Below are 24,784 nucleotides of genomic sequence, written 5' to 3'. Positions count from 1 at the left end.
CGCGTTTCCGTCACACACGTAATTCAATTTGATGCTAAAAGAAAACACGACAGGGGAAATCTGGAAAGAAGCAAAGGACCAAGCGCATCGATACACACAAACCAAATAGAACGCTGGCGTGCGTACACTCAGCCACGAAAGTCCGTAAACGATAGACAATGCGCAAGTAGATGCAAAACTACACACATACACACACACACAAACACACATAAATATATATATATATATATATATATATATATATAGAGAGAGAGAGAGAGAGAGAGAGAGAGAGAAAGAAAGAGAGAGAATAAATGACAAAAAGTTATATCCCAAAATTCATGATGTTGACCATCTTATAATTTATTCCTTTAATTAGGTAGACTTATACAATTCTTTACAGTATCTGTTTCGTAGCGCAAAATCAATCACTTAATTATTATATCAATCAGTGAATCTATTATGCTCTTAATATATGTATATATATATATATATATATATACATATATCCAGACACATAAATTTATCGACAAATATATCCACATATATATATACATATGCAGACAGGTACACATACATACAAATACATACACATAACCTAATTTATACATGAAACCAAATATATATCTATAAATACACGTGCGCACTTATACAAGTACACATGCAGATAGGTACACACACAAAGATACAACCCAAGATATATACTTACAAATACACGCACGCACACATGTATACATATTCACACATGTACCCACACCAGGTAAGTCCATCTGGGTATACACATCCGTGTGCTCGATCACAACGACGTAGTATGACAATAAAAGAACATGCAAGCAACATAACATACATACATAGAATCATACATATATATCATATATTTAATTCGCCAAACGGCTCAATTACTCACTTTTTTCACTTGTTTGTGCTAGGATTGCAAGCCGTTATTTAATTGTTATTTGAATTTTTTGTTATATTTTTATAAAATTAATCATCCTTTATTACTATCATTTAGGGTTTAGATAATTCTTTCTGAAACTATATTTACGAGTTGACATTGTTTCCCGAAAAGATCATTATTTTCGCCCAGGATATTATAGTCGATTTACCAGGTTGTTTTCTAAATTTATTAATTGTGAAAAGCTTAAATTGCTTACAGCTAATACCTACGTATTTCGTCTCATTCGTTTAGTAATTTATTTGGTTACGTATAAGTTATAGTCGTTTGGGAATGTAATTATAGCTAATTTCTCATTAAGGCAAAGAACACAAGCAGGTTTGAGCAGCGTTGGGTTTTCACTATCTTTTTTAGGACACTTCCTCTCATTATAAGCGCAATATTTTGCCCTTTAAAGAATAGTACATGATTAGATAATGAGGTGTCCACACCACTATCTGACTTCCTAAATTATGTTTTATAGAGTCTATACCCTATTTTAAAATAAGACTTGCCTCACCTATATAATAGCCATAATACAAAAATACTAAACCACCATTAAAGAACTAATAATACACAAAATAAAAGTACAAACGGCAAAGAGTATAACTGTAATAATACAAATAAATGCCTATAAATAAAGGGAAAAGTTGTTTTGTTATTTTTTGTCGCAAAAAATACTTTTCGTAAAAACGAAATAAGGTGAATGTGATTCTTACTTTAAAGGTTGTTTAATTATTTTCTTTCTGCCTCGTTTTTATTTTTATACTGGTTCGTGTTTATTAAGCTTTTCTCTGGCCATGTACGCAAATCTACACAAGAAAAAGTTGATTTTATCTTGCTTAAAAACTAAACCAGTGCCGACATTTTTTCGCTACATGTCACCTGTCTGTCAAGTGAAGCAATTGTGGACGATGCATGAACATAAAAAGCAAATACCATTATTTTATTTATTCTCAACAAAAATATCCTTTGACAAAACTATATGGTGAATGTTTCGTTCTCTAACATATAAGAAAATATGTACTAGTTCATAAATTGTACTTTTTAGGATTATGACAAGCTGTATTTATTGTGTGTTATTAAAATTATTTTTAAAGCTATTTATGGTAATAGCTTCAGACAACTCATAAAGCCAATTGATGTGAAGATATAAACAAAAATAATATCAAATTACAAAAAAAAAAAAAACATAAGTGATATATGAGTAGAATTCAACACAGAAAACAACAATTCTTTCCTTGTCAGAAACGTCGCCCATGGAATGTGAGAACTAAAGCACAAAATAAGGGGGATAAGAATAACGAGATTAACAAAATTAAACCCAAGGTCTTCGTTTTTCTCTTCTAGTAATACGTTCGTCATGTCATAATCTTAAAAAATACAATTCTTGAACTACTGCATACTGTTTTTTCAATGAAATTACACGTGTCGATAGACGAAACGTTTCCTTTAGTATTTTTTTAAAAGCTAATATCTACTTATTTATTTGCAGACACACACGGCAACATTTTATGTTCTCGGTGTGATTCAAGAAGAGATATCTATTACGGCGAATGTGAACAGTATCCACCAGATCCAACGCCATGTGCAAATACAAGCAAACCAATGTTTTGTTCCATAGTTAGGGTAATAGATTTTCGAGGTAAGTCACAGTTTTGCTCTAATTGTGTGCCATGTTGAAAAAATACATATGAGCCAGAAAAATGCATCCTATAATAACCGAACTACGATTAGTCACATGTTATTTGCATATAGCACTATGAAATATCTATGTACGCACATAAACATCAATTCATTCTAAAATACAGTTAGATTCCAATCGCCGCAATGTTGTATATATGTGTCTGTTTTACAAATATTTTAATCGAATGTGCTCTGATAAACTTGTTACGCTTACGTCCCTTCGATGTACATATATCCGACAAACCCGCTTAACAACAAAATCTCACACCTTCACTTTCGATGTCTCTAGATGCCAGAAAGCTATCGACTCTAATCTTTTTTTCTCAAACAGCTAAACCTTGGAATTCTCTTTCTGCTACTTGTTTCCTTGACTGTACGTATATGCAAAGGTTTAGATGCAGCGTAAACCAACATTTTTTCAATCTTTCCTAAGCCTGGACATAAATAGTAGCCCTTGCGGCCAAGTGGAGATATGCGTTGTTAGTGGTGAATGTAAAATAAAATAAAATAAATAAAATAAATGAATTTAAATTACAAAATAACATTTGATCTTTTTGAAGTATTTTCGTTGTAAACATAATTTCTTATGTTATTGTAACAGCAGAGGAAGAGAAGAGAATTAACAAGAAACAAAAATAAATTTGTTCTACTCGGCGTCGTCCAGGAGCAATGAATCTGACATTGCGCTATTACATTTAAAAAGGGATAGTTCTAATATATAAATTACATTTTTATTATTAGACGCATTAAAACAAGAAGAGATGAGTTGTGCAGGAGATAAAAATAGTTAATGATAAAAAACAAGAAAAGGAAAGAGAGAAAGATGAATAGTCAGATGAAGATTAATATATAAGATGTTACACACATTAGTTAACTGTTATATAGTTGTATATGTGCCCGACTAACGCTGGCTAACACCGCTAATATATATATATATATATATATATATATATATATATATATATATATATATATATATATATGATTACTTAATTTAATCACATAAATTAATATACGAAAGTACAAATTCATGCGTAAACTTTAGTGCTCAATATGTAGGTAGAGCTAGGTAGTAAGTTGCATATATATTTTAAAGCTTACTATATATATATATATATATATATATATATATATATATATATATATATATATATACCAAATAGTATTTAATAATTGTCCTATAATTAATTTCGTCTTATAGCATTAGAGTAAAGATATATTCTCATGGGTAAAAACAAACTATTAAATATCCATTAGTCTAGGCTTTTTGACACGAACGAAGTCGGCACTAATTAACGATTCCTGACAGATTCAATTAATTCTTATCTATGTTGTCGTTGTCAATGCACAGTTTTTTTTATAGATTCAAAACACAATTTTTTTCATGAAAACGTTAACGAGACGTTTTAGATAGTGTTGGATACCATTTTGCATTAAGACACATTACAAGTTTAATCTAAGCATTAAAACCAGAATGTCAATTGAACGTGTATACATAAAACTTTATCAACATTCTTTAAAAAATTAAGTGATATCTTTTTATTAACCAATCATATGCGTGTAATTCGGATTCCCGTTGACAGTTTTTATATTTAAACATTAATTGCCGAGGTCAGAGAGAGAGAGAGAGAGAGAGAGAGAGAGAGAGAGAGAGAGAAATAGAGAGAGTGATAGAGAGAGTGGGAGAGAGAGAAAGAGAGAGAGAGAGAGAGTGAGAGAGAGAGAGCCAAGAAAAGGGAAAACACAGGGAGAAAAAGAAAAGGAAACGGGTGTTATGCCGTGAACCAATTTCAAATTCTCTGAAACATTTTTGTCCTAACAGTAAACTCGTAATCAAACAATTTAATCAATGCTCATACTAAACGTGAATTAATCATTGTAGAAAGTGCCCAGTTGGGGGTGAAGGAATTAATGTTTTTGGCAATATTTCGATATTTGTCGTCCGAAAGTACGAGCTTCAAAACGGTATCAAACTTATGAAAATCTGTCGCCTCTGTCGAATGTTTTAGGCATACATACATACATACATACATACATACATACATTTAAACAAACAGGTGAGATTTATATGATAGATTGCATAAAGTACATGTTTATATATTCCGTGGTATTCGGATTAAGATATATAAAGCTTAATAATCGATTTTGTTTCGTATTATTTAGATTATTCGAACAACTCTTGAATGTTATTCGCACAACGTTTTAGTTAATATAACCTTTGATCTTTAGGTGCATCGTACCGAACTCGGGAATCTGCACAGAATTTCGAACGGCACTTTTTATTTAATTTGCGGGTGTAGCTTGCTCTCATTCCGTCAGCCTTGATTTGGTAGAATCCATAAGTAATTTGCAATTGCATTTCGAGTACCATCCACACTAAGAATTGGTAACACTATTTTGAGTATAAATTACAAGTGAATTTTACTAAATTTATCCACTACGCCATAAATCCTTGCAGAAGTTACATAAGACTAGTAGATTGTATACTCTAAATAATAAAAGGTGATCCGTTTAGCACACATTATATTGATTGGATCGGGAAAAAGTTAGTTTGCAAAGACAGTTAAATATTAGAAAACAAAAACAAAAATAACATCCAAAACGAAATGCTTTCTTCTCATTATGTTTCTGCTGTGTTTGTCTCCATCTTTCTTTTCCACTCAACTACTGATATAATAGTTTTACCACTTGTGGAGTACTATATGAAAGGAGTACCGCACTCCAATACAATTCGGTGTCACTTTTGACTATGGTTTTATAAGCTTCTATAACTAAATCTGAACTGGAAGAAAAAATGGCTGGATGATTCTACTCCCCCGAAAATATCTCACACCTGGAGCAATCCTCAACATGTATAAGAGCCACACACGTTCTAACATAAATTCCTGCTGGGTTGCCACATATGGAGGTTTTTACTGCATTGATACAGTGCAAAATCGACTTTCAAAATATAGTATTGGACCTCTTCTCGTTCCTACAGTCTCTTTCTGATAAAATAGATTCTGATGATCTTTCTCTATTTTCTTTTTATTTGTACTTGACTGAGCTCTGGTTTTGTTTCCTCCCCTATAAAATATTCAGCAAGTTTCGTCTAGCTACAACCACTATAAATATTTTGCTTTTATTCCTCTGTATGAAGCTAAGCGAATATTTCATGATCAGAGTTTCTTTCCAAGAACCACCCGACCATGGAAAACAATATCACAGGGTTGTTTTTTAACTGACCGCAACAAGGTCGGTTTCAAGTCAAATGTTAACAAATTCTCTTGAGTTGTTCTCTTGAATAATCAAATTCTGCCCATTTCAAGCATCGTCTCTAATCATTACAGTGTTGTCTCATCATCCACATAGCAAACTCATTAACGCTTGTCCCCAAATCGCATTTGAGCCTTGGTAGCAGTGATTCACGAGTACCATTTGCAAAATATTTTAGGTACTTTGTATTAGACCGTCATCTCAACTAAATCCTCAGGAAACAGATTGTGCAGTGGAGAAATAGAAACCAGCTGAATCGACAAGCAGATGCTAAGACGAACTATCGATTAGAAAGCAGTATGTAAAAACCGTTGCATAGACGTTAACGTAACGTTTGTGTATTTGCACACTAAACAATGTTGATAATATCATGCAACATTAGTTTGATATTCATTTTAAAATTCCTCAGGAGATAAATATTTAAGGAATTTCTTTTTTACTAATCTCATTATAAAAGCCGCCTTAGAGTAAATATAAATGAAATGGATGGATTGTTAGTTGACACACGCAGAAAAAAGTTCTTTGTAGTTGTATTATACAGCGAGTTCTTGCGATGGATGTATTACAAAAGGGAAAATAAGGACTGGAGCACAGTCACGCAGAATATAGCCGAATTGAACAAATAGCAGTTTCTCGTTAGCAAAGAAAAGAACCGTTTGTTAAAAAAATATAAAATACTTGTGTAGTTCGCGCTCTGTGTTGCGCTTCCATCAGTAGACGGGAGGGAGGAGCAGGAGGTGGTCGAATTTCAGCGACAAAGCGCAGCGAACTGACTCATGGCTCACCCTCGGTTATTGAAACTCTTCTCTCTGTTGTCTCACTTGTTTATATCGATCTGTTCTCTTGCAGGTATTTTGCAGGTATTTTGCAACTACCTGACTTGTTCACCTCTGGGGACGTCAGTTTTGACAAATCTACACTCATCGGTTGGTTATTTTACTCTGCCGACTGCATTTGTGTATGTGTACACACAGTCTCAACACGCGACAAAGCGATAGAGTACACCAATAAAACAAAAGTAAGCAAAAGCGTAAACCATAATTGCACAGCAGTCATATAAAGCTTCCATTTCTATCTCTGGCTGAACGAACTTTTACTAAAACATACTTTAATTCCTTTAATTACTACGTTTCTAAATTTAAAGATTTGCATTGATTATTCGTATTATTTGGAATTTTCGGACTACTGTTCGTATCTAGAATGTTTTATTTTTCACAGCATTTCAGTTGGTATAACGTTCGGTCTTCTTTAAGGATATATTGTTGAATTCGGGGATCTTTTTATCGAACGGAATCCCTTAATTAATCAACGAGAGTAGCATGTTCTTATTTCGTTAACCATGACTGGTAAACGTTCTAAGTAATTCAAAGTTTAAGATTTTGAATGTCGCCTGCACTGAGGATTGAATCTTCAACTTCCAGTCTTGTGTAAGTTTACAATTGAATTTTACCAAGTAATTTAACTACTACTACACGAACCGAAAGAAGGCCGAAGCTTACCTAGATCGTGGTTTTGAAAACGATCTAGGTAAGCTTCAACTCCAGATAAGAACAGTAGTCAGAAAAAAACATAAACTCATTGTCGAAATTTCTGGCACCTTACACTAAATTGAGCATGTCACTTAAAAAAACACAAATTGATGTTTGTTTGTTTTTTTTAATAAAAACGGATTTGTCTTTCTTTTTATTTGACAAATGTTTTGTTATAATTTTTTATAGGAGTTGGTCTTAAAGTTTAAAGCTCCAAATATCGGAACATTTCTTAAACAGACTTAAGTCGACGCAATTTAATGAACTCATTCTATAGTTGTGTTTTTGTTATTAGAATCGGAATCGAAAAGGTAACTTGTAAAGTATATTCGCTAAGCGGCTTGGATGAAAGCGGAAATTTTCCCTGCCGAATAAAAGTTTTTTTTAATAAGGTAATATTTATTTTTTAATATTTAAAAACACAGTAAGATGATAAATATTTACTGTTATAAAATTTCACAGAAAACGGGAATGTAAATTTCTAATTTATGGATTTTGAATAAACCAGCCGTTCCATTTATATATATATATATATATATATATATATATATATATATATATATATATATATATATATATATTCAATATATATATTCAATATATATATATATATTCAATATATATATATATATATTCAATATATATATATATTCAATATATATATATATTCAATGTATATATATATATTCAATATATATGTATATATATATATATTCAATATATATATATTCAATATATATGTGTATATATATATTCAATATATATATTCAATATATATATATATATATATTCAATATATATATATTCAATATATATATATATTCAATATATATATATTCAATATATATATATATATTCAATATATATATTCAATATATATATATTCAATATATATATATATATTCAGTATATATATTCAATATATATATTCAATATAACTACTTCATTTACTCACATAAATTTAATATACGAAAGTATAGATTTATGCGTAAACTTTAAGTATTTACTTCAAAAGTGCTCAATACGTAGGTAGAGCTAGTTAGTAATTTATAAAATATATATGGCAATTAAGCTACACTCAACATATATAAAAACAAGAAGCAACCACAGAATTCGCGCATAAGCCTGACAAATCCTATAGTGGATGAAACGCAGAATATTCAGTGTAGCTTAATCGCCATATATATTTTATAAATTACTATATATTCAATATATATATATATTCAATATATATATATATATATATATATATATATATATATATATATATATATATTCAAAATATATATATTCAATATATATGTATTCAATATATATATATATTCAATATATATATATATATATATATATGTATTCAATAGGTATGCTTTATTATTTACAATAAAGTAAAGCCCCCCCCTTCAAAATTTCAGTGCAAGTTCTCGAGTTCGAAAAGGTACTAAAAAAAGGTCAGAGGTTACATCGACCAGGACATTATACGAATAACCCTCAATAATCCAAATAATACGTATTATCAATCGTAATCGGAAAAGTTCCGAATCATAATTGATTATTTCCGATTTTTTTTTAGATACGGATTTATAATTTGTATTATTTAAAACACTCTGACTCCTATCCAGTCATATCGGGAATCGTATCGTAAATTTATAACGGAATCGGTAATTGTATCGGAATCTGGAAATCTTTTTTAAATCGTCCCATCACTAATATATATATATATATATATATATATATATATATATATATATATATATATATACATCGGCTTAGGGTTATTAGCTGGTTGGATGACCGCGTCCCTTGTCGAGACGAAGTAGGTTCGTTTCACAGTCGGATTTCGGCGCGGTTTGCTTGATGTGTGTTAGTTAATAGAAATTCTTGTGTGCGGGGCGTTTGCTCAGTTGGTAGAGTGCTTGCCTCGCATGCAAGAGGCTCTGGTTTCGAATCCTGAGTTCGGATGTGTCTAGCTGATGAGCCCAGAATAGTTACCAAACACCATCCCCTCCTGAAAGCACAGAATAGTTACCAAACACCATCCCCTCCCCATGGTAAGAATGGCTAAAGAAAATAACGGTTTTCTTTGTAGAAACGTATCTGTATGCCACCTAAAAAATTCTTTAGTGAAGGAAAAGCATTCATATTTTTTTATAAAAATCAACTTCTTGTAAAAAAAAAGTTTATTTTCACTGTTAAAAGTTTTCTGGAAAGAAAAGAAAGCTTTAACCTAACAATTTATGGTAAAAAAAGCAAAACCCCAACAATCGACTGACATATAATGTCACAATATTTTTTTTTTTGTAGATTTGCCGTTTAGTTTTACAAATAGCCTACAACCCTGATATCCAAAAAAGGGAGACGTTGGGTCGTCACCGGAATATATCAAAAAGTTTTTTTTTATGTATAATTAATTTTAGATTAACCACATTGTTTAACAAATAAAAGGATTAAATGTGTTTAATTTTATAATTTATTATTGTTTTATGATTAAACATTTAAAACATTAAACAATACAAATAATACGTTGTTTAACAAATAAAAAAGAAATGAAAAATGAAGTTTTAAAATGATTAAATGTGATTTATTTTATAATGTAAATTTTTTTATTTTATAATTAAAAATTTCAAACATTGAACAATGCAAATAAGATTTTGGTTTGATTTTACATTTTGTATTGTTCTCGGATGCTTATGCTGATGCGTCTCCACAAGAAATCAATATTTAACTTCATCTTTCATCATTTTTTTCGAGAACAAAACCAACATTTTATTTATATTGTTTAATGTTTTTATTTTTAAATTATAAAAATAAAACACATTTAATCGTTTTAAAACTTCATCTTCTCTGTCTTATTTGTTAAACAACATTGTTAATTTTAATTAAATTTTAATCACAGGATTATATTTTCAATAACCAAGTAAATATAAACAAACTTTCTGTTTATGATATATGTACATCGGTGTCGGCTCAACGTGTCCCTTTTGTTATAACAGGGTTGGAGGCTATTTGTACAACTAAACGGCAAATCTGGCTTTTTTAAATAAATTCACACTATCTTATTGTTTACTAATAAATTGTTAGCTGAAAGCACGGTATAGTTACAAAACACCCTCCCCTCGCCAATGTAAAAAATAAAAATAAAAATGTTATTATTTCAGCACGATACGAAAGATGCATAATAAACTGTACTTTCACCTAACAATTTGTAGTTTTAGTAATAAAAATAAAATTTTGGGTACTTATATATTTTTTGTTATTGTGCTGAAATAATAATGTTAATATTTTGAAAGGCATTCGTAACATGGGAAGGATAGTAAAAATAAAAAAAAGAGATATCGTGTAATTTAATTTAACCAAAAACAAAAAAAATGTAAAAATAGCGTGATATCAAAAATGCATAAACACCAAAATGTGGTTTAATTTTACAGATATTGTTCCCGGGTGCATACGATGACAGATGGTAACCGTACTATGTTTACATATAGTTTTTATATCTATTAAATGTAAGGTGGAAGCACAAAATAGTTAGAAAACACCCACACCTACCCCGTAAGAATGATTTTCCTAATAATAACGATATATTTCAGCACGGCACCAAAACTACATAAGAACCGAAATTTTCATTTTTATTGGTCAATGTTTGTCATTCTAAATAAAATTAAAGACATGTAATTAATTCAAAACTTCATCTTGCAGTTTATTTTTTTTAATTGTTAAGCACATGATCACATTTTCAATAAGTATGTTATTATATTTTACCCGTTTAAAGATTGTAAAACATGTAAACAAACTTTTGCTTTTAAGAGTCCCTTTTAGTGATTACCTGGTGTGAGGATATACATAAACAACAAATCTGCCCCCCCCCAAAAAAAATCCGGTATTATTTTACTTTAAGGCTTGTCTTACGTTCGTATATGAGAAAATAATGCTTTGTAGATTTATTTCGGCGTTCTAAAAACGAATCTACAGACCGTTTCCGTCGAAAAAAAGTTTTCATGATATGAAGAAATTAATTTTTCGAAAAGTGGGTGATCACTTTGCGATGTAAATGTAACTTGAAATGAGCACCCACTTTGTGGCCACGTGAGAGAGAGCAGCAGTTTTTGTGTGCTTATTTTTGTTTGATTTCCTTTGCATGGTAATAACCCCTGGACTCTGGGACTATTTTCCATTTCAAAGCCCTAGCCATCGTTTGCACAACGCGCGAGCATAAACGAAGGCTGGTTAATATGCACTCGCGTACCAAACTGCCTTGTCAAAAAAACCTTATATGCAATAAACACGAAAGAAAATACCCTCTCTCTCAGGTGGCCAGAAAGTGGGTGCTCATGTTAAGTTAAATTTACATGGAAAAGTGATCACCAAGTTTTCGGAAAAGTAAATTCCTCATATCATGTAAAGTATTTTTTGCAACGGAAATGGTTTACAGTTTCGTTTTCAGCACACCGAAATCTACAAAAAAATGTTTTGTTATATACGAACCTGAGACGAGCCCTTGGGGGGGGGAGAAAAGTTTGCATTTAAAACCGAAAATGAAGTCGATAGAAAAGAAATAGATGCTATATTTTTTTTTGGAACATCTAAACAATCAAAACATATAAAAGTTAAGATGGACAAATGAATCGAAAAGTAAAAAATAGGGAATGCTTTTTGTACTTATCGATTAAACAGATATTGAAATATTGTAAATTGGAAGTCATCAACTTATGATGCATGGGTAAAAATAGTTCCGCATTTACTGGAAATATTTTTATTTTATTTAATAATAATTTCTGTGTTATTATTTTAACGATTTAAAAAAAAAGTGTTTTATAGTCAGAATCGTTATGTTTCGTCATTTCAAAATGGTAAACCCGAAGTATATTCGCTAAGCGGCTTGTATGAAATTGGAAATTTTCCCTGCCGAATAAAAGTTTTTTTTTAATAAGGTAATATTTACTTTTTAATATTTAAAAACACAGTAAGATGATAAATATTTACTGTTATAAAATTTCACAGAAAACGGGAATGTAAATTTCTAGTTTATGGATTTTGAATAAACCAGCCGTTCCATTTATATATATATATATATATATATATATATATATATATATATATATATATATATATATATATATATATATTCAATATATATATATTCAATATATATATATATATTCAATATATATATATATTCAATATATATATATATTCAATATATATATATATATTCAATATATATATATATATTCAATATATATATATATATTCAATATATATATATATATTCAATATATATATTCAATATACATATATTGAATATATATATATATTCAATATATATATATATTCAATATATATATATATTCAATGTATATATATATATATTCAATATATATGTATATATATATTCAATATATATATATTCAATATATATGTATATATATATTCAATAAATATATATTCAATATATATATATTCAATATATATATATATTCAATATATATATATATTCAATATATATATTCAATATATATATATTCAATATATATATATTCAGTATAGATATTCAGTATATATATTCAATATAACTACTTCATTTACTCACATAAATTTAATATACGAAAGTATAGATTTATGCGCAAACTTTAAGTATTTACTTCAAAAGTGTTCAATACGTAGGTAGAGCTAGTTAGTAATTTATAAAATATATATGGCAATTAAGCTACGCTCAACATATATAAAAACAAGAAGCAACCATAAAATTCGCGCATAAGCCTGAACGAATCCTATAGTGGATGAAACGCAGAATATTCAGTGTAGCTTAATCGCCATATATATTTTATAAATCACTATATATTCATTGTATATATATTCAATATATATATATATTCAAAATATATATATTCAATATATATGTATTCAATATATATATATTCAATATATATATATATATATATATATATATATATATATATGTATTCAATAGGTATGCTTTATTATTTACAATAAAGTAAAGCCCCCCCCCTTCAAAATTTCAGTGCAAGTTTTCGAGTTCGAAAAGGTACTAAAAAAAGGTCAGAGGTTACATCGACCAGGACATTATACGAATAACCCTCAATAATCCAAATAATACGTATTATCAATCGTAATCGGAAAAGTTCCGAATCATAATTGATTGTTTCCAATTTTTTTTTAGATACGGATTGATAATTTGTATTATTTAAAACACTCTGACTCCTATCCAGTCATGGCTAGCGAAACGACAGAGAGCTACAACGTGTATCAAATAAAGGATTCCGTTTAAAATTCCGTACAGATTTCCGAACTCGACATGGATGAACCTATAAACCATTGGTGGTTACATGGTGAGAATAGCCTCTAAGATGAGAACTGTAGTTCGAATAATCCAAATAGTTTATGTTATAAATTCACATTTTAAACGTAAAGCGTCACCTCGTTATGATTCCAGACGGATGCTATTAATCTCGAAAAATCATATTTTAAAGTAACACTTATAACGTGCCAATGCACCACCCGTAAATCTTTCGTTAGACGCAATATTTATGTTTACTATGACAGAAGCGGACCAAGTTGACGTTGACGTAGATAGAGATTGACGAGACAATGCAGTCACATATATTAACGGAACGAAGCCGTTCTATACAATACCATTGACGAAGCGCTTCCAAAATCCTTTGTCAAGAAACAAGAAAGTTGAATTATTGAAGAAAGTGAAAAGAATTCGCACTGTTTAATGACTCTGAAAGCCAATAAGAGAATTAATCGCATCGTTTTGTTTGCTTACATTCCCAACAATGAAGGCCGTTGTATTGGACGTTGTATAATCTAATATATAAACGGCTATATGTCTGTCTGTCGATCTGCCTGTCTGTCCACACGTCTCTCTGTCCATCTGTCTATCGGTCTGTCTGTCTCCATATTTTCAAACTCTGTCTTCTCCGAAACTAAACATCGCAGAGCGGCACTAGGGGCCCTCAAATAATTGGATTTTTTGTTCTTTTATGAGTATTTAACCGGTTAAAAAAATTTTAAGGCGTCAAAAGGGGATCAAAATTAAAAAAAAAAAATTCTTAAATATTATGTACATTCATTTTAGTTTATTTTTAATGTTTCATTTTTAATCACTTTATATGTGTGTCACGTTGGTACAGTGGTAACGTCACCAGCTTTGAATGCTAGAATTTCGGTTTAGATTCTAGCTGTTAGCATCTAAATACTTTTTTTTTAACTTTGGAAATCACAACTCTATAATAATATATACGAAATCTGGACGAATTAAAACATCATACTTAAGCGTATTTTACGCCCAAGCAAAGCCGGGCGATTCCCCTCCCACGCTAATCTAATATATAAATGACTATATGTCTGTCTTTCTGTCTGTCCGCCTGTATATCTGTTTGTCTATCTATCTCCATATTTTGAAACGCTATCTCTTTCGAGACTAAAAGTCACATAGCGCCGCTAAGGGTCTCAAATGATTGTTTTTTTTTTTTATATGGACCGTTTTTTCATGGGTCTTTAACCCGTTAAACTTGTTTTTAAGGGGTTAAAATGTGTCAAAATTGAAAAAAATCGTTATAAATTTTGTACATTCATCTGAGTTTATTTGTAATCAGTTCATATGCGTGTCACATTGGTACAGTGGTAATGTCACCAGCTTTTAATGCGACGGTTGTGCTTTCAGTTTCGATTCTAGCTGGTACACCCAAATACTTTTTTTTATTTATTTTTCAAATCACGACTCTATAATAATTAGGGCTAGGAAAACAGCATATTCTTTTCATTGTTTTGACTCTCTAGTGTGTATTCGTTGATATCTTATATGCTTTTATATAGAGTGATGTGGTTCTCGGTTTATTAACTGTGTCTTACTGTGTCAGATATATATTCAAAAGTCAAAACAATGATAAGAATATTGTTGTCATAGCCCTAATAATAATATATACGAAATCTGGACAAATTAAAATATCATATTTAAGCGTATTTTACGACCGAGCAAAGCCCCCCTCCATAGCTAATGATTAATACAAGTTGAAAGCAAATCTGCTGAGCTCAACTTATTGTTATATTTTTTTTTGGGGGGGATACTATAATATCATTTTCTTTTCATTTTATTTTAATGTAATACTTAAAAAATCATGGGAACCCTTTTCTGGAGCGCATCATCATTATTATATCGTATGAATCTAATGATTCTATTACTGGCATTGGTTTCCTTGATATTTTTCCTGTCAGAATTATTTCCAGAAAGACATCAGGTACTTAAAGTTGCCAGCATTCTTAATTATAGTAATTTTTTATGGAACGCACTAGATTCGAATTTGAAACATCCAGGTCGTCAGTCCCTGTCGTTACCTGCTTGATCACTGTCAACTATCTTTCTTGGGGCTAACACTTAATCTTCATATGAGATACATAGATATCGGAAAATTAAACTAAAATTTTCTTTTACCTTGAAAACGTTGAATTAGTAAACAGATAATAACATTATTTGTCTTCTTCGCAATTGACCAATTGATTATTTATAGTATATCTTTCTTGTAATCTCTTGGTCATATCTGCTTCCCGTATGTTAATTCGTCTAATCTTGTAGAGCATTTAAATAACTGATGTTGCTTGTATTTGGGCTTATCATATCTTCTGACATATTCATAGTAACGTTCTTACAGAAAAGACGTTGCTAAATTTTCTCTAAACTATGGCGTTTTGCTAGAAAGTGATACGGTTACAATCAATAGATCCTCATTGTAAAACGTTTAAGATAAAGAATTAAAGACAAGAACTCGTCTACCTTTTATGCTATTAGGTTGGTGCAAAAATAATGTCGTTTTTTGACGTTCAAATATATATATATATATATATATATATATATATATATATATATATATATATATATATATATATACAACATTATTTTTGCACCAACCTAATACAAACCCATTTCCTTTCTTCCTCTATGTGCCTAATATCAAAGTGAATTTCCGAGTAGAGAGATTATTTTCAAGAAACTCTAATTCGTCAAACACGTTTTGACAAGTGTACTTCTCTGAATGCTGCGACATTATCGTCATCAAATTTAATGTGAATAAACCCATAACTTTTTATATTCTATTTATTCTCATTAGTTTTCCTCATCATTGCATATTCATAATGCAGTTCAATTATCTCATTAAACATTATCCTCAAGTAGTCTTTTTAATCAGAAAATACAGTCAAAACGTGACCCAGAGCCTAAACTCTGAAAGGTGCTCGAGTATTTTAAGAAAAAGGGATTAAAAGTATGTTTTCATTTCAGATATCTCTAACATAGCTAAGATAAATTATAATAGAGACGCATCACAGCCATGTCGTTAATGTTCTGTAATTGTAAATATTGTCTTTTATAAAACTATCCTCAGGAATTGATGAGACATTTATAATATAAATCTCACCTGTCTGTTAAATTGTATGTATGTATGTATAATGTATGTATGCACGTATGTATGTTTGCCTAAAACTTTCGACAGAGGCGACGAATTTTCACGAGATCGATATCGTTTTGAAGCTCGACCCTTCGGACGACAAATATCGAAAAATTGGCTAAAAACATTAATTTCTTCACTCTAAACTAGGTACTTTTCTACAAGGAGAGGTCTCCTTTTTCACCGATATTTTCGAAAGTCATCCCCTTTTTTCGATTGACTGCCTTTATTTAAACCTACGGTTTTGCAATAGACGCAATGGCAAAGACGTCACGTTTGTTTTTTTCACGTTCGTTTCCTCCTTCGCGGTTCAGGTTCGAACCTGACTGCCTGCCTACTACCAATTTTTTTTTGCTCAACACACCTCCAAACAAGCACGCAACAAACCTCCAAACACCCGTGCAACGTCGGGAACCCAGGCTAGTATTAAATAAATGTAAATATTTCATACATTTATTTGTCTATATATATAAAAAAAATACTATTTAAAGAAATTTTATATTGTAAATAGAATATAGATTAAAATTATGGATCCGTCATCCAAAATAATACATTTCTTACAGAACTATTATATGATTATTTTCTCTTTAATTATATATAGTCAATATAAAACAGTAGTTTATATATCAAGCACAATGTGAAATAGTAGTTTATATATATACACAATATAATTTAGTAATTTATATATATACGCACAATATGAAATAGTAGTTTATATATTAAACACAATATAAAATAGCAGTTTATATAGATATACAATATAAAATATTAGTTTATATAAATATACAATATAACATAGTAGTTTATATATACAAGCAATATAAAATAGCACTTTCTGTAGATATACAATATAAAATAGTAGTTTATATATACAAACAATATAAATTGCAGTTTATATAGATATCCAATATAAAATAGTAGTTGATATATATACAATATAAAATAGTAGGTTATATAAATAAATAATATAAAATAGTAGTTTATATATTAAACACAATATAAAAACGTAGTTGATATAAATAAACAATATAAAATGGTAGTTTATATATTAAACACACTATAAAATAGTAGTTTATATAAATAAACAATATAAAAAAGTAGTTGATATAAATAAACAATATAAAATAGTAGTTTTTATATTAAACACACTATAAAATAGTAGTTTATATAAATAAACAATATAAAATAGTAGTTTATATAAATATACAATATAAAATAGTAGTTTATATATTAAAACGCTATATAAATAAAAATTATAAAATAGTAGTTTATATAAATAAACAATATAAAATAGTAGTTTTTATATTAAACGCAATATAAAATAGTAGTTTATATAAATAAACAATATAAAATAGTAGTTTATATATTAAATAATATAAAATAGTAGTTTATATAAATAAACAATATAAAATAGTAGTTCATATAGTAGTTCATATATTAAACACAATATAAAATAGTAGTTTTTATATTAAATACAATATAAAATAGTAGTTTATATATTAAACAATATAAAATAGTAGTTTATATATAAACAACTATATATGCTAGTAAGTTATATATTAAACGCAATATGAAATAGCGGTTTATATATACATGCAACGTAAAGTAGTACTTTATATATACAGGCAATATAAAATAGTAGTTTAAAATATTTTTATTGTTACTTATTTCTTTATTTTTTATGGCAAATGAATGTTAAGTGAAGGTATTATCCCCGAGTTTCCCAATGATTTTTCCGGACACTTACTTGTTCAATTTCATTTATTTAATGTGTACATAGTATGACCGTATCATTTTGAATATTTTCTTTTGTAAAATAGCAATAAAAAAATCCTATTTTTATCATGCAATCTCTCACCTTGCCTAATATAAGGAGCAAATGACCACCCGATGATCAGCATTAATAAGTTTGACAAATTCGCATATATACGTATGTCATTCGTAAGCATTTATGCTGACGACACTACCATCTATGGCAACACTTCAAAGGCCGTAAACGACCAAGTTGTCTCTGATTCTCTTTTCTCTGATCTTGAGCACATGGCGCAATGGGGGAAAGAGTTCGCTGGTTAATTTAAATGCATCTAAAACCTAGCTTCTATCTTGCCATCATCAATGCTCTGATCCCCGTCTGGCATCAATTGAAATGAATGGCTCTCGTCTTGGAAATATTTTTAAAAGCTTCTGGGTCTGACTTTTACTCCTGGTCGAAAATGGAGCACGTACATCAAATCCGTTGCCAATGTCGCTGGAAAAACGGTGGGATCATTCTGCTGCTCCAGTATATATCTCATTGCCGATGCATATTCTCTATCTGTATAAGAGCTAAGTCCGTCCTAAGATAGAGTACTATTGCCACATCTGCGCAAGAGCTACTAGAAGAACCTTATTCTGCCTTGACAACGTTAAAAATAGACTTCGTAATCTAGTAGGGAATGCCTTTTTCTCTTTCCTCCAACCTCTTTCCCACAGAAATACGTTGCGAACCTGTATCCGCTTTATCGCTATTTTCATGGAAAGTGATCATCTGAGCTCCGATTTATGGCCCCCATTGCCAAACTTTCACGAAAAACACTCGTCTACTGAAACCACTATCAATAATTTTATCCATTCTTTATCTGTGTGTAAACCTAAATGTAGAATCCATGAACAAAGTTTCTTTCTTAAAACTGCGGAACTTTCTTCCGTTTCCCTGCTTTCCAGCTGACTGCAATATGATCGTCTTCAAGTCTAACGTAAACAAGTTTTTGATGAGCTATCTCCTTAAGTAATCCAATTTACCATATTTCTACTAACGATTACTATGATATTGTCCCATTGACTATTGTATACTCATTAACCTTTATTCTCGAGTGGCCCCCGGACCTTGATAAGTGGTGACTCTTTTGTAAAATAAAAAAAAAGGACCATGAGACAACATCGTCATGATTGGCAATGTCTGTTGAAATCGGCCAGAATTTGATTATCCAAGAGGGCCGCCCAACAAGAATTTTAATACATTGGACTTTAAAACGATAATGCTATAGTTAATTGGGAAACAGTCCCACGGTATTGTGCCCGTTATATTGAAAGAAACTCCGTAGTTTAGTTTTTCTCTGACGCGTTTACTCGCTTTTATTCTTCAACCTTTAAATCCAATATAAATAAATGTTAATTTAAATATAACTGCGTTGTATTAGCGTCTTTAACTCCAAAATGTTCAATTCAAATTAATACAACACTTACCCCGATGAAAAAATCCTCTAATCTAACTTGGTATTTGATACTAATAGCATTTTTTGCGACTGTGTCCCATTGATCTCCTGTAATCTCTCCTTCCAATAAGTATATAGAATAACATTGCACAAGCTTCCTGTGACGCCAACCAGTAAACAAATGTTTAATTTGTCTCTGAAGAAAATAGGAATCAATATCGTTACTATTCTTTGTTGAAGATTGAACAAATAATTTTTTTATTGGGGGGGGGGGGGTAAAGGTATTACAAGTTGTTGACTGCTCACAAATATTTTGTGGTCGATAAAATCAATACATTTTCACAGAAACTATTTTAAAAAGTGCCCTTTTTACATAAGTATTGTTTTGCAAATAGATCTAAAAATTTAACACTCTTACTCAGTGATGTTTTAGTGGTGCATATGTACGAATCATGCAAGGAATTATGGGGCTAGCGTCTCTTTTCTTTAATCAGTTAGTACTGATAACACAATTAGTGTATTCAGTTTTACATATGGGACGCTGGGTGCATTTTTAAAACGAATTTCTGAAAAAAAAAGGATAGCTAAATCATAGCAGATGAAAACAAACACTTGGAACATAGTATGACGGCAATAGATTTTAACGGGAGCATTTTTAGCAAGGTTTTGTATATCTTTATAATTGTTTTGACTCTCAAGTATATATCAGATACAGTTAGACACAGTTCATCAACTGGAAACCACATAATTCTATATAAAAACATTTAAGATATCACCGGATATATACACGAGAGTTAAAACAACGAAAAGAATATTATGTTGTCCTAGTCATAGTCATTATTTCTGAGAACGACATATTTCGCAACAAACATTTTTGTAGAGTTGTTGTGGTGGTTATTATTATTATTATTATTATTATTATTATTATTATTATTATTATTATTGTACAATATTATTATACAATATTATTATACAACATTATTATAATAAAATGTTATGATACAATATTATTATTATAATACAATTTTGGTATGATACAATATTATTATACAATATTATTATTCAATATTATTATTATGCAATATTATCATTATACAACATTATTATAATAAAATGTTGTTATGATACAATATTATTATAATACAATTTTGTTATGATACAATATTATTGTACAATATTATTATTATTCAATATTATTATTATTATGCAATATTATTATTATTATTATACAATATTATTATACAATACCATTATTACTATTATTATACAATTTTGTTATGATACAATATTATTATACAATATTATTATTATGCAAGATTATTATACAATATTCTTATTATCGTAATACAATTTTGTTATGATACAATATTATCATACAGTTTTCCATGTAATATCGTCTTCTATTAAACTTGTCGCACCTTTACGATAAGAGGATAAAATTCATAAAAACCCCACATGTTTAAATACATACTAACAAAATAAAATTTGAAATAAAATGATTTTGATGTAAAATATAGAGCCATACATTTATAAGTTACAAAAGAAAACTGTTAATTAAATATAATTCTATTGTATAATTATATTTATATTATTTATTTATATCGTTCTCATATTTTTAATCTTTTCAGGGATCCAGCTATTGTTCTCTCGGGGTTGTTCAACTACGCAGTCCGATGAGAGGTGTTTAGTTCAAAACATCACGAAAGGTTTGTCGTTCACACAGAAGACCGTCTGTTACCGCACTTGCGACACAAGCGGTTGTAACAGCGAAAGCCTATTACCACGTGGAACATCAGGCCGCCTAAGACCGCACCATACCTGGATATTTTCGACATTTCTAGTTGGATTTACCATTGTTTACATCGATAGCTTTTATCAATTGTTGATAAATTAATCCTTAGCATAAAAAATTAATAAGAATCAAGAAATAAAGACAAAACAAATCAAATGTTTTTTTTTTAAATATTTACAAAAAAAAACAAAAAAAAACAAAACAAACAAAAAAACAAAAGAAATACTACCGAATGATATGTTTCGAATTTTTTTTTAGATGAGGAATGTTAATTTGAATTATTTTGATTATCCAAACTACTGTCTTACTCGGATTTTATTCTCACAGCGTTTCGGTCAATTAAACATCCGATCTTCTTCAGGTGACGCAGCGGATGAAGTTTATTATTAAGTAATAATCCGTTTTCTATCATGATCTTCCGAAGGTCGAAAGCCCAAGCCTCATTACAGGCGACACTAAAATCTTTATACTTTTTTACTAGGTTCTGGATGACGGAACAATAATAATCTACCCCCGTGTATTAATTAAAGGTCTCCGTTTGAAATTCCGTACAGATTCTCGAGTTGGGCAAGATGCACTTTAAAAAGACCGGGGTTTACCTTGACCAAAAACTGAAGATGAGAATATTAGTCTGAATAATCCCACAAAAAATATGACCATGATATATTGATTGTGCATTTAGGACTACAACATGCCGATCTTTGATGAATAACGACGGGTGACCACACCCAGCTTCAAATGTACAACCAAGTCTGTATGATAGCATTGGATGGGAACCCTGTCCGCCCCAGACGATACAGACGTCCTTATATATAACATTTGGTTTTATTTTAAATTTATGCTTTAAAGCGCGAATACATACACTAATTAATAGAAATGCTGCGACTATTTTCGTGATTAAACCGTAAACAATTTCATCTGATGAAATATTGAAGTCAACATTTCTGAAACTCACGGAAGTAATCGCAAATATAAATAATAAACTTTAAATGAAAAAAAAGACACAAAAACACGTAAAATTAAGTATGGCTTTTGTATTAATTCCGCATACATGTTTAAAATGTTTATTTTTTCTCTTTCGCAATGCTTCAAACGTTTGCAGAGTTAAATGTAAATAAAAAAAAAGGTTGAAGTAAAACAAATTATAATGCTATATATAATCATTTATTATGTATAAACTGTTATATACATACCAAGGGTATTTGGATTTATTTAAGCCTCAAAGAGATTCTCAGCTGGAGTTATCTAAATAAATTTAATTCACAACTTGCAGCGAAAAGTAGATGCTCAATATTTCGTCATATGATAAAATAGAGCTTGACATTTTTATTTGATGAATTTTGGACAAAGAATGAGAATGGAATTGGATATCACAGATTATTTTTATGAAAGTTACTTCCAACAACGCATAAAACCACTTAATGTAAAAAAAAATAACAATAAAAAAGGAGAAATCTGAAAGTGACCCCAGCATCAAGGTTCAATATCCTTACGCTTTTATTTGCAAAAATTCTTAAAAATATGTTACTACTATTTCATACTCCTGTTTTTGTTGGCAATATTTTTTTCTTGGTCTTGGATGATTTTTTTAAAAGTATTTTATTGTCAGAAGAGAAACGACCGACAAAAACGATCGTTTGTTTATATCTTGTATTATCTAACTGGATTTGAAATTAAAATATGCTTTAAAACTTTCGTAAAACTCGACTTTGTGTACAGGTTTTTTTAAAAAAAATTTGTTATATCACCGGGTATGTAACGGACTGCATGTAATTTTGTATATCGTTTATATAAAGAGTATATATATATATATATATATATATATATATATATATATATATATATACGTGTCTATATAAATGTATGCTTATATATTATATTGTTCATCGCAGCTCGTACCGTTAAGGGGATATGTGTATACGTGTCAATGGTAATCGAGCGGGTATGTGTGAGTGTTTATACATATAAAATAGGACAGTCCACAGCCGGACAAATACATTAAAAAGACAGTTCTTTAACGAGATGAATAAACAACGTTTTTTACTTGGTACCAGACAAAAGAGGAACATACCTTCTTCTTAGTCACAACTCTTCCATGTGCTGTCTTGAAATGGAAGACACTTTCCTCCGAAGAACTCATGATGATCGATTTATATTTTATATTTAACATTTATTTCCATGGTGGTCCTACCTCGGTTCATGCCCTCTTCTCTTTTGTCTTACATTTTCTCCAGTTAGACAGTCGAAATGCGTCCACGATTAATCTGACGTCTTTTCGACCAAAATCTCAGACCCTCTCTGCCTGTCTAACTCTCCAACTAACTTCTAACTTTCTTTGTTAATTCAACTCTCTGAGGTTACATAACGAGAATATTGTTTTGATAACTAAATTCTATTGGTTTATGTTTCTAAAATTCCAAAATCTTTAATTATAAATTATTTAATTATAAATAGCTAAGTTTTAATATGTTCCTCCATACATGTCTTAGCTATTGAAGGATTTTTCTGTATACATTCGCTTTTTCTATCGAAATATTTTCTATTAAATTCGCTTCAATTAGAAAATCCGGCGTCGTTCGGGATACTAACACACACACACACACACACACACATATATATATATACATGTGTGTGTGTTTGTGTGTGTGTGTTTGTGTGTGCATACAGAGCGAGAAAGAGAGGAAGAGAGAGAGAGAGAGAGAGAGATTAAAAGAATAAAAAGACTTCCGAATCATCATTAATAATGAAGCTAATGTTGATTAATTTCCCTCAGTGGTGAATTAGACAATAATTCATTTAATAATGGGAAAATGGAATAATGAGGTCTGCGTCAACTTGATGCTGATTATGTCCATCTTCATATTAACCTATAATATGGCTTCTTTGAAACTGATAATTATAATTTATATTTAACACGTGTCATGTAAATGGTGATATATAATAGATTGCAATTT

At 29.8% G+C, this 24,784-nt stretch overlaps 1 protein-coding gene across 1 annotated transcript in view; it reads left to right on the top strand.

Annotated features, from left to right (window-relative positions):
* The window catches only part of LOC145279762 (uncharacterized), a 318,056-nt gene extending 294,524 nt beyond the window's left edge, over positions 1 to 23,532 (top strand). The window contains exons 2-3 of the mRNA XM_080131069.1: positions 2,409 to 2,558; positions 21,667 to 23,532. Coding sequence (XP_079987195.1) covers positions 2,409 to 2,558; positions 21,667 to 21,932 — 416 coding nt within the window. The 3' untranslated portion in view covers positions 21,933 to 23,532. The remainder of the gene's footprint in view (positions 1 to 2,408; positions 2,559 to 21,666) is intronic.
* Positions 23,533 to 24,784: the final 1,252 nt, after the last annotated feature.

This window comes from Euprymna scolopes, chromosome 7, assembly GCF_053919585.1.
Source record: "Euprymna scolopes isolate OS-2025 chromosome 7, ASM5391958v1, whole genome shotgun sequence".
In the NCBI taxonomy this organism is placed as follows: domain Eukaryota; kingdom Metazoa; phylum Mollusca; class Cephalopoda; order Sepiida; family Sepiolidae; genus Euprymna; species Euprymna scolopes.
This window is presented reverse-complemented; position numbering and strand designations above follow the sequence as displayed.